This window comes from Heliangelus exortis, chromosome 5, assembly GCF_036169615.1.
Source record: "Heliangelus exortis chromosome 5, bHelExo1.hap1, whole genome shotgun sequence".
In the NCBI taxonomy this organism is placed as follows: Eukaryota; Metazoa; Chordata; class Aves; order Apodiformes; family Trochilidae; genus Heliangelus; species Heliangelus exortis.
The window spans coordinates 4,010,864-4,027,539 of NC_092426.1; the positions used below are offsets into that span (position 1 = coordinate 4,010,864).

The 16,676-nt window shown below is 42.5% G+C and overlaps 1 protein-coding gene across 18 annotated transcripts in view; it reads left to right on the forward strand.

Annotated features, from left to right (window-relative positions):
- Positions 1 to 16,676, forward strand: part of KTN1 (kinectin 1) — a 79,735-nt gene that overhangs the window by 42,166 nt on the left and 20,893 nt on the right. For 9 of the 18 annotated variants that reach the window (XM_071745218.1, XM_071745222.1, XM_071745229.1 and 6 more), the window contains exons 11-30: positions 422 to 490; positions 2,456 to 2,493; positions 3,087 to 3,177; positions 3,468 to 3,536; positions 4,273 to 4,310; positions 4,428 to 4,518; positions 6,833 to 6,901; positions 8,207 to 8,241; positions 8,363 to 8,453; positions 9,281 to 9,349; positions 10,201 to 10,238; positions 10,850 to 10,940; positions 11,104 to 11,172; positions 12,765 to 12,802; positions 13,466 to 13,556; positions 13,671 to 13,748; positions 14,663 to 14,700; positions 15,734 to 15,824; positions 15,926 to 15,994; positions 16,389 to 16,426. In XM_071745218.1, the coding sequence (XP_071601319.1) occupies positions 422 to 490; positions 2,456 to 2,493; positions 3,087 to 3,177; positions 3,468 to 3,536; positions 4,273 to 4,310; positions 4,428 to 4,518; positions 6,833 to 6,901; positions 8,207 to 8,241; positions 8,363 to 8,453; positions 9,281 to 9,349; positions 10,201 to 10,238; positions 10,850 to 10,940; positions 11,104 to 11,172; positions 12,765 to 12,802; positions 13,466 to 13,556; positions 13,671 to 13,748; positions 14,663 to 14,700; positions 15,734 to 15,824; positions 15,926 to 15,994; positions 16,389 to 16,426 (1,301 nt within the window). The remainder of the gene's footprint in view (positions 1 to 421; positions 491 to 2,455; positions 2,494 to 3,086; positions 3,178 to 3,467; positions 3,537 to 4,272; positions 4,311 to 4,427; positions 4,519 to 6,832; positions 6,902 to 8,206; positions 8,242 to 8,362; positions 8,454 to 9,280; positions 9,350 to 10,200; positions 10,239 to 10,849; positions 10,941 to 11,103; positions 11,173 to 12,764; positions 12,803 to 13,465; positions 13,557 to 13,670; positions 13,749 to 14,662; positions 14,701 to 15,733; positions 15,825 to 15,925; positions 15,995 to 16,388; positions 16,427 to 16,676) is intronic. The other 9 variants (XM_071745221.1, XM_071745234.1, XM_071745235.1 and 6 more) reach the window with 3 other exon arrangements.

Genomic DNA, 16,676 nt, shown 5'->3' on the forward strand with positions numbered 1-16,676 from the left:
AGACCTGAAAAGCACTCTGGGCAAGTCAGGGAAACATGCTGACTCAAGCTATAGTCTGGGGAAACACCCTGGAAGAGCAGCTTGGATATTTGTGTCAGCTCTTCTGGAGGGATCTCTCTTCTCCTGGCACCCAGTGGTGAGAGGCAGTGTTGGCTCAGCTCTTGAGGGCTTCAGGGAAATGGCATATGATGGGGCAGGGAGTATTTATTTTTTTTTTTTTTTTTTTTATACAGTACAGGGTCTTATGCTTCCACTCAAACTGGTTAATCTTAGTGGGGAGAAAAACAGTGTCTTTGCAAAGTGTCTGACATGTAAATCCTAAACTGTTCTTACTAACGTAATCATGGCTAAGAGCTAATCCTAGCAAAAGTTGACTAGCTGCAGATCTCAGCCTGCTTTTCTTTCTGTGCTTTCTTACAAGGAGCTGATAGAGCAGAATGATGCTTTGAATGCTCAGCTTCAGAAGTTTCATTCACAAATGGCAGCCCAGGTACAGCATGTTCTCAGACTTTCTTTTGTAGTCATGAATTGTGAACTTTTAATGGAAGTCAGATTTTTTTTTTTTTTTTTTGTAGCTGGGTATGAGATATGTGGTGCTGAAAGCAAAGACTTGTTAGCAACCTGTTTTCTAATATTTCTCAAACTGGTTTAAAACTTAAGCTTCTGCTGTCCTTTTGGGGAGAAATTTCCACTTATTTCCTTCTGTACTGGCTTTCATTTTTAACCAAAGGGTAGAATACCTTTTTGAATGTTTAGTTTCTGTACCTTTGCATGTGTACAATTCTATCTTGTTGTTCTTTGGTCTTTTTGCAGTCCTTCTGTGAATTACCTGATCATGCTTTTCCCTTGTGCATCTGGTTGAGAAACAGTGTCTTATGGTAGCTCCCATGTAAAACTTTTTTCCTTCCAGTGGTGATTTTTGGGTAGAAGATAAAAAAAGCCTAACACCCAAAACCTATCAAACCTGTACAGTGCCTTTCTCTTTTTTTAATCTCTAAAATTGTAGCTGGACCAGTTTCTTTGAGAAATTATTCTAGCTGTAAAAACTATGTAGAACCTCAGACACTGAAGTTGCTTCCATGTAGAGCTGGGTCCTGGAAGTTGGGTGAAAAAAGCTGTAATTTCTGTGGGCATGAGTGGAAACTGTTCCTGTGCAGTTGGGTGCTGTGTTCTCCTGATCATGGATGTACTTGATGTAGTTTAAATTCAGCATTAGACTGAAAAGGTGTCATCTGGCTTTGCTTAAAGTGCTGCAACCCATTGGGTGGGCAGAGTAGCAAAGGAAGAGACAATTTTACATTTACAGCATCTTTATGACCTACTCCTCTCATTCTGGTCCTTTAAAAGGACTTGGGAAAGAAATCCCAGGGGAAATTTTACCATTTAGTTCTGGGCTAGGCAAAGGGGCTGTTGGAAGGAATGCAGCCCCATTGACTGTGGAAATGCAGGAATTTTTTCACCATGGACACTGGTGTGAAAGTAGCACTTTAGGAAAGAGGTTGGACTGCATGTTGCTCTGGACATGAGGGCTGATAAAACTTCCCTTTGGGACTGGAACTGGTTGTTTCCCTTTGATTTTTTTGAATTTTTTTCCCTCAGGTGCTATTCTCTATGCTGTGATCCACATCAGGCTGTACAGGAATTGCTGTAGGGTCCCATTATGGGGTAAATGACTTAAAGTTCAGGTGAAGTCAGTCCTACCCCAGCCCCCTGGGGAAATAATTTGGTGCTGATGAGAGCTGAACCTCAGCTTCCTCAAATGAGGCTTCTACTCAGCCTCCCTGTTTCCAGTGAGAATGATTTCCCCCAAAGTTAAATATTTACTTCTGAGCCTGGGCACAGGCTCAGTGAGATCCAGGATTTGGGGGGAGTTAAGGCTGGATAAGGAGAACAACAGATGTGAAGAACAAATGAACCTGGAAGTTCTGTCACCAACTGGATGTGAATAAAGTTTGCAGAGGTGCCTTGGTAACCAGTGGGATGGGTTTCTCATGTTCCCTTGTGGGTAACCACAGAGGAATAGGATTTTTCCACAGGAAAAAAAAAAAAACACCACTTGGGTGCTTTGTGCTGCTGTTTCTGTACCTAACACAAGTCCTGATGCACTCTGCAGGGTTTTAGTTTTTTAAGTTTGAGTGGTTTGTCAACAGAATGTCCTGTAAAGCACTTAATCCTTGGGAGATAAGTGCTGGTGATTCCTGTAGCTGGTTTAAATCTGATAAAGGGCAAATAAGAGGTTCATTTTTTCCCCTTCATGTTGCCTTAGGCCAGAGGGGGAAGGGAAATCACCACGTGCTGGTATTCCTTCAGTGTTCCTTAGCCAGGAAATAGTTGGAAGCATCCTGTGCCTATTGAAAATAACTAGATAAGTCTTAGAAATACTATTCCTGGCTCAGTGTAGATGATGATTCTTTGACTTGCTTTACTTTCAGCTGTTTTTTTTTCCCTTCTGCAGACCTCAGCTTCAGTCTTGGCAGAAGAACTACACAAAGTGTGAGCATTGCTTTTTTTTCTCTGGTATTTGGGAGGCATTACTGGCTTTTAATGCACACCACCTTTTCTTTACACGTGTGTAGTGTGTAATGTAGGGGGGAAACTGGTGAAGGAAATGTCCCTGGCTGTACTTTCAAGTTCTCACTGTGAGATTGATTTGGGAGCTGGGAAACCTTCCTGTGGATTTCCCTTCCATGTCTGGCCTTGGATTTGGAGGCTGTATGTGGCTCTACATGCCACACAGAAAGAAGTTTCCTGTCTTGTAGAGGTCCTTGTGCAGGAATCAGTGCAGTGTGCAGGAATGTACATGACCAGGAGGATTATTATTAATATTTGGGTTATGTGGCTGTGCCAGGAGATTGCTCCCTTTGGGAGATGGGGCAGCCTAGAGAATATCTCAAATTTCTGGCAAGCAAACAGCATTTAAAATGTCTGGAAAGGCTTTTGGACCCAAAGTATCCTGTCAGCAAGATTTAGAGTAGGAGCTGGGCTTGGGGGCCAATGTATATTTTGTGTTTAGCCCTGATGCTTTCTGTACCACTTCTATCCAAGACCTTTGAGTACTGATCTGTCATCATTCCTCCTTTGTGCAGGATTGCAGAAAAGGACAAGCAGATAAAGCAGATGGAGGACTCATTAAGCAATGAACATGCCAACTTAGCCAGCAAAGAGGAGGAGCTGAAGGTATAATAAAACATTTGTAAATGTCAGTTATTCAGGGAAGAGGCTTGTTGGCTGTGTGTACAGAATGAAGCCCACAAGGCTGCTGCCTTTGGGTCTAGAAGCAGCTCTTTTTTTTGCCCTTCTAGGCAAGGGCAGTGCTTGATGCTGGAAGCTGTTAAGAAAGCTCAAGGTTTTTCCTTGCTATTCCCACTAAGAGGCCTTCAAAAAGTGGCCTGAAATACTTTTGCACTGCAGAGTGAACTTTGCACCTCCATGCAAAGTGCAGCTGTTTCTTTTTCTCCTTCCCTCAGGTCTTGCAGAACATGAACCTGTCTCTGAAATCAGAAGTACAGAAATTACAGGCACTGACAAATGAACAGGTAAAATAATTGTTTCATTAAATACTTAATTTTACTTTCATCCCACTGCCTGTCCTGTCACTGAGGCAAATGCAGATCCATTGGCTTTCAGCGAGCTGAATTAAAAGCATTAAAGGTGTGAGGTTGCTGAACTGGGCTGTGTAATTCCCTGGAGTTTCTGTAGCTGGTAAGAGGCCTGCTTCTTAATGTCATCAGTGACATCTTTCTTCCTGGAATACCCAAGTTACTGAAGCAGGGACTTGGTTTAAATTTGCAGGCAGGCAAAGTGCAGGAGAGTTCCCAGGCATGAACTCAGCTGTGCTTGGATATGCAGTCCAGGCATTTACATACAAAGGTCACAAACATCCCTCTAAAAACCCCAAAAGCACACAAAATCCCCCACCTCACCACAGATGCCTTTTTAGAACAAAAAAAAAAAAAAAAAAAAAAAAAGCTGTCTCTCTGGCTACTGTGTGACCTGTTTGCTACAGAGGTGGAAATCAAGTGTTAGATTAGAGATAATCCTGGTTGCCAAATGAACCTCTTCAAGATCTTCCCTTTCTATAATTGCATGCTTGCCTGGTATTTATTGGTGTTTTAAAAATGCACAAAGAGAAGCTCAGCCCTTTCCCTCTTGCTGGCAAGTCATGTGCTGAGAGGCCAAATGACTTGTTTTAGCTTTTTAATATTGTGGAATGAAAGGTTGATTGAATCATGTGATGTATCCTAAGTCTCTGTTAATCCTCTTTATATCTAGGCTGCTGCTGCACATGAGCTGGAAAGGATGCAGAAAAGGTAAATAGCTCTGGGGTTTGATAAACAATGTTTGTCAGTCTTTTATCTTCTTTTGAATTGCTGCTTTTTGTAAGGCAGGGATGAGGGAAGGCATTTAACTCTTGTGCTCTGTCTCAGCATTCACATCAAAGATGACAAAATAAGAACTCTTGAAGATCAGCTCCGGGAAGAACTTGCTCAGATTTCAACCACAAAAGAAGAATTTAAGGTAAGATGCAGCATAGCTCTTCTTGGGCTTATTTGCAGTACATTTTCCAGACTTTGGGGGTTGTGGAGTAGTTAATACAATTGAATGTTGATTTGTAAAATTGAACTGACTTTTGGGTGTTAAAATAAATGACAGTATTCTGTTTGCTGAGGCAAGAGCAATGTGGCATGGTATGGTAGCAGCAGCAGAGTAAGAGATGGGGTAATACAAACGTGGTGCCTGCAGTTGTGAAGAGTGAGGGCTTTGAAATCTGGAAAGGGAAATTGTATAGTAGAAGCTGTTGCAGTTTTCCTGCATTCCACCTTCTAATATGACTGTCAAGGCCTTGGTGTTAGGCTTTGTTACTCAGGTTATCATGTTGTCAGCTTTTTTTTTTTTTTCACATCTGCCTTGACAGAAAAAAATAAAATGCTTATTTTTCTCCTGCTGCCCTCCAAATTGTTTCTCATGAGGCTGCAGCTAAATTGTCAAAGCTTTTCATTCTGACTTCTTGGGTCTGCTCAGCAAAGCTGCTTCATGTTTCTAGATGAACAGAGAGCAACATAACTCCTCCTTGCCTTCTGCCACCTTAGGCTTTTTCTTCTGACCTTTAGCTGTTAGAAATAGACTTCTTGTGAATGGTCATGACTCCATTTTCTTAACTCCTTTAAAGCCCACTCAGGGTCCTGCTGCTCTTCTGATTTTTCTGATGAAAGGTTGGTCACTGAATCTCAGAATGTCAAGCTGGTAGGTTTGCAAGTGAGGAACAAACAGAGAGGGTGGGTGGTGGCAGAGGCAGCAGGTTTTTGTAGGGGAAGCCAGGTCTCAGGAGGCTCCTGGAGCTCTTTGAAGGCATTAGCAAGCAGATACTAAACTTGGTTTGTGTATTAAAGTGGCACTTCCAAAGAGGTTTTGATGAGAGTCCCTTGCAAGGCTCTGTAGTTTCTCTAAGGGTGAGAAGGAAGACATTTGCTGCATTGGTAGAATAAGAAAGTGCAGCTTCATTTGATTTTTATAATAAAGCTTTTGACTGGGTCTTCAGTGAAGTGTGTGCTGGGAAATGGGTGCATAAATGGTCTGGAAAAGGGAGAGAGAAGAGGTGGCAGGCTTGAGTAAGTTGGCCTGTCTCAATTTAGTGACACTTTTGGGGCTTCCAGTGTGGTGGAGCATTTTAAAGTGGCAGGAGAAGTGGTAAAAATAAATACAAGGAGGAATAATCTGAACTTGCTTTAGTCTGATGGTTCCTGTAGTAACTCTTTCCCAGGAAAAAGGCCTTTAAAGGGTGTTGTGGATGGTTGTGTGTATCATTTCAATGAACTCAGTGCTAAAACATGGCAAAAATGATGTGGAGGAAATTCTGGGAAGGGAATAGAACTGAATGCAGATTGTTAGCATAGTGATGCTGTGGAAATCCACAGTGTGCTCTCAGCATGAGTATTATGTGCCCTTCTCTTCATTCTCCTGTCTTTGATCCCAAACAGAAGCCAGACCAGCTCAGTGCTAAATGCTCCCACCTGAGGAAGTTCTGCTTTTTTTTCCCCTTCACATGAAAGAAGGCAAAGCCAGGTTCCAAACAGAGTATTTCTTTTAATCCTCACCACTGCTGTCCCTTCCTGCTCCTCTTGTCCCTGTAAGGCTTTGGTCTGAAGCACAGAGCAAGTGTCTTGCTTTTTACTTCTGTAAAAAAACCAAGCAAGTCTTTAAGAAGACTTTGTAAAGGAAAAAGCAGTGGTAGAGGAGGCTTTAAAAATCCATATGAGGAATACAGACAGGCAGCTTGTTTTAAGGGCTGCTGTGGGTGATGTATGGAGCAGGAATGCTGGAGGGGAGGCAAGGTTTGTGGTCTGCCTGTTTCTCTTCCCTATTCACCTTTTTCCAGCCTGCAGTCCAACCAAAGCTTGGGAGCTGTGCAAACCTATCTGCTGAACTGCTGGCTCCTTGCTCTGCATCCTCAGCTCAAAGGAAGCTGAAGAGAACCAGGGAGGTGATCCTAGAGCATTTGTTTTGACAGGCAAATGTTTGGTTAAAGGCAGCTGTCAGATCTTGTGCTGTTGCTGCTTCAGGAGGAAATCAGTTTCTCTTGCCTCTCACACTTGGCTACTGCCTGATCATCTGCCAGGGAATAAAGATGGTAGCAGCTGAATTTCTCATGGGAACACAAGGACAAAAGGATTAAAACAAAAAAGCAAACAAGAAAGGGAAAGGAGTCCTTGTAGCTTCCAAAGAACTCCCTGTAATGACTTCTGTGCTGTTTAATTACCTCACTGCCAACATGAAAATGCTGTAGTTAGGGTTTGCAGTTCTGAACTGATGTAATGTTTAATTTTCCTTCCAGGTTCTCAAAGATCAAAATACAGCTCTGCAAGCTGAAGTTCAGAAGTTGCAGGCTCTTCTGTCAGAGCAGGTATAGCCAGTGTTTGCTGAGGATGTATCAAATATCTGCTCTTCTTTTTAATTTCTTTTTTTTTTTTCTTAACCTGGATCAGTTTTTGTGTTTTTTGTTTGTTTGTTTGTTTGTTTTGTTTTGTTTTTGTAGTGGTTTTTTTTTTTTTTAAGCCTTTTCTTAAGGCTGAGCTTCTGGTTTGTGTCAAAGACTTCTGCTTTTTAGGTATTTTTTTCTCTAGGGAAAGCTCAGGTAAGACAGCTGTGGCTGTCTTTTAGACCTAGTCAGAAGTGTTCAGACAAAATGTTTTGTTTTAAATAGTTCCTGAAGAATGCTAGCTTAACAAAAGCAAAAACTTATTTCTGCAACCTCTTCTAGTTTTAATGGCAATTTTCTGGAATCCAAATATGCCCTGAGCAACCAGCCCTTCCAGGGGATTTGACTCTTACTTTCTCCTACTTGTTTTCTTGCATCCTGGAATGAGTTCTCAAAGCAGTAGTAGTCAGAGCAGACTGATGGGATGGGAAAACTGTTTATACCATGTTGTCTTTTGTCCCTCCTTTTTTGTATTTTTGCCCCTGCAGCCTGACTGCTTCTCACATGGGATGCTGCAACCTCAAAGCTGTTCTGTTGCTCAGCCCCATCTCCTTTGCCAGTGTTGAACACCCCTGGCTTTGCACCATTGTGGAATGAGAACTTCCTGCAACACTAGAAAAAGGCTTTCAGGGCAGGAAATTATTTTTCTTTTCTGCACTGGTGTCTGCTGGCTGGAGCAGCTCCCTTTCTTCTGGCAGAGACCCAGATCTGCAGCCTTATTCCTGATTTGGGGTCCTGTCTGAAAAAGTGGGGCTGAGTTTTCTTGTGTGGTCTGTCCCAGTGTGATGTTGAGAAACCCTAAGTGCTCTGTGAAGTGAGCTGGAAGTGGAGCTGCTTATTTCTTTAGATGCTCAAAAGAGGCAGATTTTTCAGGTACTAAGCTGGCTGCTAGGGTTGAGATGTGAAATGTGCTTGACACTTCCTGAACTCACTGGGATCCTGTGTCCCACAGCATCTTGTCACCACAACTCCTGTAGTCCATCAGTGTAAAATTATCAAGGCATATGGGCTGGGGCTGTGTCTCCTCTGAAAAAGTGACAGCTTTCCATCATCAATATTGAACACACATGGCCAGGAGGACCATTCTGGCCCTAGTTCATTTTCTTTTCTGGATTAGCATAGGAAGTTCTGGTTAACTTGACATTCTCCTGTGATTTCTGGTTTTAAAATCCCAATCAAACCATTAGCAATCCAATTAATGATGGCCCTCTTGTGTGTTTTTTTTTATAGACCAACAAGGACTTGTTAGAGCAGATGGAAAGAAGGTAAGAAACTTGGAGACTAAAATAAAAGTCCAGTTTTGTTGGCAGTTGAGTTACTGTTGGTAGCTTAATTCCCTACAAATGTTTCCTCTCTTTTTCCTAATGTTCACTTTTGATTTCTCAGCATGAGAGAAAAGGATGATAAAATCAAGACAGTTGAAGAGCTGCTTGAGGCAGGACTCATCCAGATGGCTAATAAAGAGGAGGACCTGAAGGTAAAATCTCTCATATTATCTTTTTACAAGGAGGTAGAGATTAAGTGCACTTGTGCAAAGTGTGTGTTTGAGTGCTCATGGTGCAGTATGAGATCATTCCCTTTGAATAGGAAAAACGTCTCATGAAGGCAAGGTTAAAACCTTTTTAGTTAAATAGAATACACATGAGCATTGAGGGCTTCTCTCTGCTGAGTCTGGAGCAGATTTTGCCAGGAAGTTTACCTGGTGTCTGTTTGGCTAAATCTGCAACAAATCTGCCTTTAGGAAAGGGTGTTTTACAAAAAAAAAAAACGGTGGTTTTGCATCTCTTTGCTTAGTTGGTAATCTAAAGGGTTAAATAGATCATAAATCAGTGGCACCTGTGGGGTGATGCTAAAGCTGCTTCCTTCCCTTTCTCTTTGTAAAGAAACAGGGAGAAATCTGTAAAGCCAGTACAAAACCCCTGTCTGTTTTCAGCTGGGTTTTGCTGGGAAGCTGTGTCCTGCCAAAACAAATGTCCCTAAATTCCAAGTGTGTTGCTGAGACCCCTGTACTGGGAGGTGTGTGTGTGTTTGTACACTAGCAGTCTGTCCCCTTCCTTGGGAAAGATGGGAGCACCTCACCTTGATGCTTCCCTGGACTTCTATAGCTTGGAAGTCCACTCTGAGTTGTCTGTAATGAATAATTAGTTCACTGAATGCTTTGGCTCCAGCTGCTGCAGACAGGGATCTCTTTCAGGCTTTCAAAGTCTTTCACTCCTTCTCAAAGAGAAGACTTTTTTTCTGTCAAGCTTAACACCTTTTCCCCAACAAATGAGGCTTTCATTATCTGTGTTTCTGCTTTCAAAGGCACTGCAAACAGCAAATTCATCCTTGAGAAAAGAACTTCAAAGTCTGCAAATTCAGCAATCGGAGCAGGTAGTACTTTTCATCTAAAACTTTTATTACACCTAAACTAAATCTGAAAGAATCTTGCTGTGGTTGCAAAAGTCAAGGGAGAAAAAGGTGGAGAAGTCTTTGAAGTCTGTTGGCAAAGCAACCACTTTTCTTCCAGTGCTAGTCTGGAAGCTGAGGCTTCTATCAAATGCTTCCTTTGCTGAAGTGTCAGGAATGTGGCAGCTGTAAAGGTGCCAACTGGCAGCATTTCTGGGTTGGTTTCAGTTTGCCATGGACTCAAATGGCTACCTGTTGCTTTTTTTCCAGAAGCCTGGCTGGTAGGCAGCTCATTCTGCATATTGGAGCTTTCTGATGTTAATCCACACTTTGTGCAGATGTCACTTTTAGCCTCCCTTCTGTTTGTGTCTCTGCTCAGTGCCACTCTCATGGTATTATTGGTTTTGATGTGCACTTGTTGCTGATTGGGAAGTGCCTTTCCTTGACATCCAGCTCTGTGGGGACAGCTCAGGAGAGCACTTAAATTTCTAGAAAATGGTTTAAGAAGCACAGTGACTGTGGAGAGGTGCATGGCAGTGCCAGGATGGAAGAGTTAGCTGATCAAATGCTGGCCCTGAACCTCAGCCTCTCCTGGTAAAGATGGATTGAGTTTGCTTTTGTTTTCCTAGAGTTTGCAGCAAACAGTGTTACTGGTTTGCCAAGAACTGGAGAGGCAACAGCTCCTATTCTCAGGAGCAGCCAGAGAGATAAAATCTTTAGGCTGCTACATAATTTACCCAGTGCCAGAGCTCAAGCTCTCTACTCCTTACCCCTTGACACCTGGAAATTATTTTTCTCTCTTCTGCTTTCCTAAGTCAAAGCTCTGTTTTGAACAGGTGTCCTTCCAGTCACTGGTGGAAGAGCTCCAGAAGGTGTAAGTTACTGCACAGATTTAATTTCTGATTGTTACTATTGCCTGTCTTTATTCTGTGAGTACTGTTGCTTCCCTGAAATAAGCTGCTTTTATCTTGAAGTGTGTGTGTGTCAGGAAGCATTATCCCTTTGGAACCACATCAAGTCAGACCAATGCCTTTTGAAAAGCCAGTTGCTTCTCTGCTGAGCAGTGAACTTCATAAACCTGATTTTAACTAGATGAGGAATTACACTGAATTATCAGATAATTGTTTTTCTCCAGTAGGCTTTCTAAAAGGAGTGAGGGTTTTTTTATGCTGTGTATGTGTGTTTGAATTTAATAAGTCCTTGGCTGGAGTGTCCAGTGAAGGCTGAAGTTAAGGGATTGCTGATTAACCTTAATTTGCATTTTAGACAGCAATAGCACCCACTTAGCATGTGAGCTACTACTGGGGGTATAAAACCAGCTTGTTCTGCATGATTCCCAGCCTTATTGCTTTCTCCTGTTAGTTCTGTCTGGATTTGGGATAACAGTGAGTGATGGCACCTGTAATAGTGGGAGGTCTCAGTGAGATTTGCTGGAGTTGGAGCAGTTTTTCAGCTGCCTGGTGTTCTTCCTCTGCTCTTTTTAAGGATCCACGAGAAGGATGGAAAAATAAAATCAGTGGAAGAACTCCTCCAAGCTGAAATCCTGAAAGTGGCAAGCAAGGAGAAGACTGTTCAGGTGTCTGTCTCTGCAGTGCTTTCCTTCCTTTCTGTGTCTGTGCCACTGACTACCATTTATTTGTTACTGCTTGCCATTTGGTAGTGATGAATTTTCTAGCATCCATTTTTGTGGCGTTTTTGTGTTTCCATTGTCCAATCCTGTCTGTTTTGTCATTGAAAAGGCTTTGACACAGGAAATAGAGGCTCTGAAAGAAGAAGTAGGAAATTCCCAGCTTGAGATGGAAAAACAGGTAAAATACCTTAGTGCCAGAAGTGTGAAACAGCCTTGCCTTGGATGTGCTGCTCACTCATTTCTGTTCTAGTATGTTTTCTTTCACTGGTCAATGTCATTGGGTGAGGTTTAATGGTAGAGCTACACTATCCTTGAATATAAAGCCATAAATATGTAGCAAGAGTGCTGCTGGCCCTCAGAAAACACATTCCTCTGTATGCCTGAGCTTTTTTGGCTTTTAGGATGATGTTTGGCAAGAATTGCTATTAACAGAAAGCATTGGAGCATTAGCTCTGGCTTGGGTGTATTGCACACTGTCTCTGGAGTAAACACAAAACCCTGGGACATCCTTTGAGGCTGGCAGCTCAGAAATTTCCAGTGCTGAAGGTCTTTCTCCTTTTGTTGGCCTTCCTGTGCTGCTAGAACAATACTATGGGCCCCAATAGTATCTGATTTCCAGGTAAACCAAGTCCTGCTTTCTTTCCAGAGTCCAAAGCAAGCATGTTTTGGCAGAGTAAGTTTTTCTCTAGCTCTCAGGAATGCAGAAATGGAGGAGTGTTGGCTTTTTTGGCATGCTTAAGCTGTTTAGCATCCAAAACAAGGGGAACTCATTTTCCTTAGGGAGCCCATTCTGCAGGCAGCTTAATCCATCCTGCTGTCAGGAAGTTTGCTTGTTTGTGTGGTGGGTTTTTTTGGCTTTTTTTTTTTTTAGTCTGCACTTTTTTTTCAGTCTTTCTAGCTACATTCCAATGTATAACCCCTTTTACTTCTTCCCTTAGTGTTAAAGTTTTGTCCTTTTTAGGCAAAGCTTCTTAAAATGTGTTTCCATCTTGGGCTTTTCCTCCAAAGCAAATTCCCAGGAACTGAAGGGATTTTTTTTGGTGTGTGTTTTCCTTCCCCTGGGACTGCCACAGAAACCACAACAAAATGCAGTTGAGAGCTGTTGTCTCTGGCAAGCTACATAAGAGGGTTGCTTGCTCCAAAGGGGGTGTATTATGCACCTCTTGGTTTCCTGCAAGCAGAATAAAGGTTTTTGTGTTGTGGTAGAGGACTAAACTAAACTAGCTGTTTGGGAAGCTAGTTAGTTACACAGTCACTTTCATCCAAGCAGAAATATTCTCACCAAATCATCTTTCTTCAATCCACATTCAGCCTGAGAATGGAAATTTAAGGGAGTGTTGATATTACAGAGAGAATCTAAAAAGCACTTGTGTGAAGGGCTAAATGACCAGGGATGATCTCTCTGGTTTGAGCTGCAGTTGCTGGTGAGTTGGTTGTCATCAGTGTCTGCTGCTTCATTTGTCTCTTGTGGAGGAAAGGTGCTCTGCTGGGCTTGCTTGTGTTGCCATTTGCACTCTTTTCTGCTCTGGAAATCACATTTTAAATGTGGAGAAAGCAACTAGTGGAGATGCTTGAGTTGTCATAATTTTCCCCCCCCCCTACACACACACAAAAAAAAAGCCAATTAATGGTTATATAACTGTGACAAGTAGTGCCTATTTTAGTAATATCTAATGGCCTTTTTCCCCCATATTTCTCCCTAGAGCAGTTTATAGCATTTATGTGTCTCTTCCATGTGCACTGAACTGAAGTACTGATTATTTTCTTTAGGTGTCAATTACATCACAAGTCAAAGAACTGCAGACTCTGTAAGTACAGTTATTAACATGTCTGCTCTGCCCTGTGCACCCCTTTTCTCCAGTTTTTCAGTCAAAATGTCCTTGCCTGGTGCCTCTGCTTTGCATGAAGTGAACCAGGCTGTTCTTATTAATAAGTGACCTTATTAAACACCTTGTCCTGTCTGAGACAGCAAGCAAGGTAAAGTGCTGCATGGCTTCATGAGCCCAAATTAACCTAAAAAGGGTTAAATTTGTCAGGCTGGAAGGATATAGACAATATATTTGGTAATATCAGTGCTGTAGCTGGGTGGATAAGTAAGAACGGAGTCATCATGGTCATCAGTCCCTTCTGTATCAAAGTGGGGAGGAGGGAGGAAATATTTTTAGGTGAGAAGAGCACATGTGAGTGTGAAATCCCTGCAGTGGATGTCAGTGCAGAATTTGCCTGCTTTCACTTAATGAGCAGCACCATTGATCAAGGGCATCTGATAAGCCAGACTGAAGTGGAAGTGTTCACACATTGATTTTTAGTAGGTGAATTGTGTTTGTGCCTTTGATCACACAGACTGCTTTTCTTCCCTGAGTGCTGCAAAGCATAAGTTGTGGGTTGTTGTTTTTTTGTTTTGGTTTTTTTTCCCCCAGATGGATAAAAGAGCAAGGGTTTATGCTGTGTGTCTGTGTTTAATGGTACAGGTTGAAAGGGAAGGAAAAGCAGGTGAAAACCATGGAGACCTTATTGGAAGAGAAAGAGAAAGAGATTGTTAAGAAAGGAGAATGGCTGCAGGTAAGCTCCTCTGATATTCTAATGGGAAATAATTTGATTGCAGTAGTTCTGACTGTATAAAAGCTATATTTACACTTTTAAACTTGCTCTAATTACGATTTTTTTAATCCAAAGGGTCAGAAGGATACAATTGCACAGTTAACCAGTAAAATTCAGGAGTTGGAACAACAGAACCTGCAGCAGCTCCAACAGGTATGGTCTGCAGAGTTGATGTGTTTTGGGAGTGTTGCTCAGGAAGCACTGATGTGGTTTGGGAGTGCTGGAAGATACTGGTTTTACCCTCTGTCTCTCACAAAGGATTTTTTCTTGGCTTCAACCTACAGAGCTATTTTTGATCCAGCTTTAGTGTTCTGGGAGTGTACAGTGTAGAGAGCCCACTAGTTCAACTCTAATCCAAAACAAGTTTTACACAGATAAAAAATTCCAAGAGTTTTTCTTTAACCTGGATAATACTGTCCTTAAAGACAAGTTTTAGTGGTCTGAAAGACTGGAAGTCCATGAGCAGAACCATGGCTGTGTCATAGGTGCCTCCTTGCCACACTGAAGGCTGTGGAGATGAAGGAGCTCCTGCTGGAGCTGAACATAGCAGCTCCTCTTGAAGTGGTCAGGCTTTACTGGGATTCCTTCCTGCCTTTCCCTGCTGCAGAAGTTGCAACTGGTCAGAATGTTTGAGCTTTTTCATTTCCTGCACTGAACTTGAGAGCAGGTGACTGGATATCCTTGAATCCAGGTGTTACTTCATGGAAAGGTTTTTCCAATAAAGTTGCATTCTAGCTCAGTTTGTATTTTTGTGGATGATAATGGGGAGAAACTTGAGTTGCACTTGGGTTTTGGGTGGATTTCTAGGCAGACAGAAGTCCCAAGGGAAAAGTGGAATGGAGAGAAATCTGCTGGTGTGAAGTTTGGATGCTTGGTAGAAGCCAGGCTTGTAAAATCCAGGATGTGTTTAGATATTTTTGGAGCAATGTGTGATGCAAAGTCTCTGGCATTTCTTTGTCACTTGTCTTGCAAGCTGTGTGGTGCCCCTGTTCATGCAGAGTTGCTGTTAATTTGAAATCTTTACCATGCCATCAAAATGAGGTTTGGGACTTGCTTTGTTTTTTCAGATACCTTCTGCATCCCAAGTCCAGGACCTGGAGAACCTGTGAGTATGTTTAGTAGCAGTTTCTTCAGTGCCTGCCTGATAATAATATGCATTCAGTGCTGGTGTTTGTCTTCAGTTGGAATGTATGAACTGGTTTCAAGAACTTCATGGGCTTTGCTAAAACAAAAGCTGCTGGTGCTGATGGATGCAGCCAACACCTCTGCTGCCAGCTGTGTTTGCCTGCTGTCCCTGCCTGGTGTGCAGTGCTCACACACTCTTTGAAAGTGAATGATTGCCCAGGGCTCTAGTGAAATAGCTGCTGCTTCTTGTGTCTAGTGAGAATTTCTCCTTCTGTTGAGTACTTTTAAAAAAAAAAAACCCCATGGATTTAAATGCCTGTGTTGGTAAAAGCAACGAACAGATAAGAGTTTGCCATTTTCAGGCTGAGATGCAACAGCCAATTCTCCAGCTCCTTTTTTATGGAGAAAAGCTGCCAGACTTTCCTCTGTTTTGACTCTGCTCTGTCTGGCTGCTCTAAGTCAGAGGAAGGTTGTAGGAGACCCTGCCAAAATGGGCTCTGTCTTCACTGCAGCTCTTCCAGCATGCTGCCCTCCCAGCAGGGCTCCTGGAGAGCCAGGACCTGGGACCTGGGGCATCCTCACCTTTGGGACACTGTCCCTGGTGGGTGCCTTCAGAGCCAGCTGCCTTGTAGCATTTTCTGGGTTGATCAAGGGCTCTTCTCTCACTTGGGCTCTCAGTGCTGTTGACACAAATGTGTTTGCTGCTTGGCATGTGCAAGGACTACCTTGCTTCAGGCTGGTTTTTAGCAGGTGAATGTTTGTAATTCATGTTGTTGCAGCTGGCATGTGTTTTTCTTAGTTTTCTTGGTTTAGAGCCATAGTGCAATAGTTTTGGGTTTTTGTTTTCATGTGTGTGTGCTCTCCTTTTGGCTGATTATATATATATTGTATTTAGCATACAAAACTTCTTTACCTTCTGCTAAAAATTGTCACAGCTAGAGTGTCTGTCCTTTTTTTTTTTTTGCTTAAATTCTTACTTTAACCCTTTTTTTCTTTCTAAACCATCTCTGCAGGTTGAAAGGGGAAGAAGAGCAAATGAAAAAGTTGAAAGCTGTAGTGGAGGAAAAAGAGAGGGAAATTGCAAGCCAAGTAAAACAATTGCAGGTAAAGTTTCAGTAGAAGCATCTTGTGTTGTAGGGAGGGTCTGTATTGTGAGTGTGTACCCATGTGTACACCTGTGTATTGTTCCTTTTTTCTTTCAACAGGACATGCAGAAGGAAAATGAGTCTTTCAAAGTTCAAATTCAAGAATTAAAGCAAGAGAACTGCAAACAGGTACTGCTTCCAATTGCTGTGTTACTGAGTGATGCCAGAGGGCTTGGTGAGAGCTTGTGTGGAAAACCAGTGGTTGTACTGACCATGCAAACCCAGGAGCAGCCTGAAGGTTGAACTGCACTGAGCCAGTTTTTCTGGCTGCTGCCTGGCTGTTCCTCTTTCTCTTTATTGTTTGAGTCTGCATATTTGTGCTCTTTGTTATTCCTCCTGTGTTCTTGTCCAGCTTTTCACCCCTGTCTCCTGGCCAAAGGAGGCCAGACAGGACTCCCTGAAAGCCCAAGGGTCTGCAGCTGCTCTGCTCTTGCAGCCATGCCTGGTGAACAAGGCAGATCATGCCCTCTGCATCCCTCTCTGCTGCTGAGCTGCTCCTAATGAATTTCTGATCTATTTGTAGGCATCTCTGGCTGTCCAAAGTGAGGAGCTTCTGCAAGTGTGAGTACTGCCAGAAGCTGAATGCAATAAATAAGCACTTCATTTCACTTACTGCTCAGGAAATTTAAAAGGTGAAATAAATGCCAAACGTACAATATCAGCGTGTGAGAAGTGGCCAGTAAAAAAAAAAACCACTTTATTGTCTAATAAAGTTGGGACATAGAGATTCTGCTCTCCCTAATAACCTTCACCTGCAGTCTCTGCAGACAGTGTTTGCAGTGTTGTGCCCACAGTGTAAGCCAGACCTGAT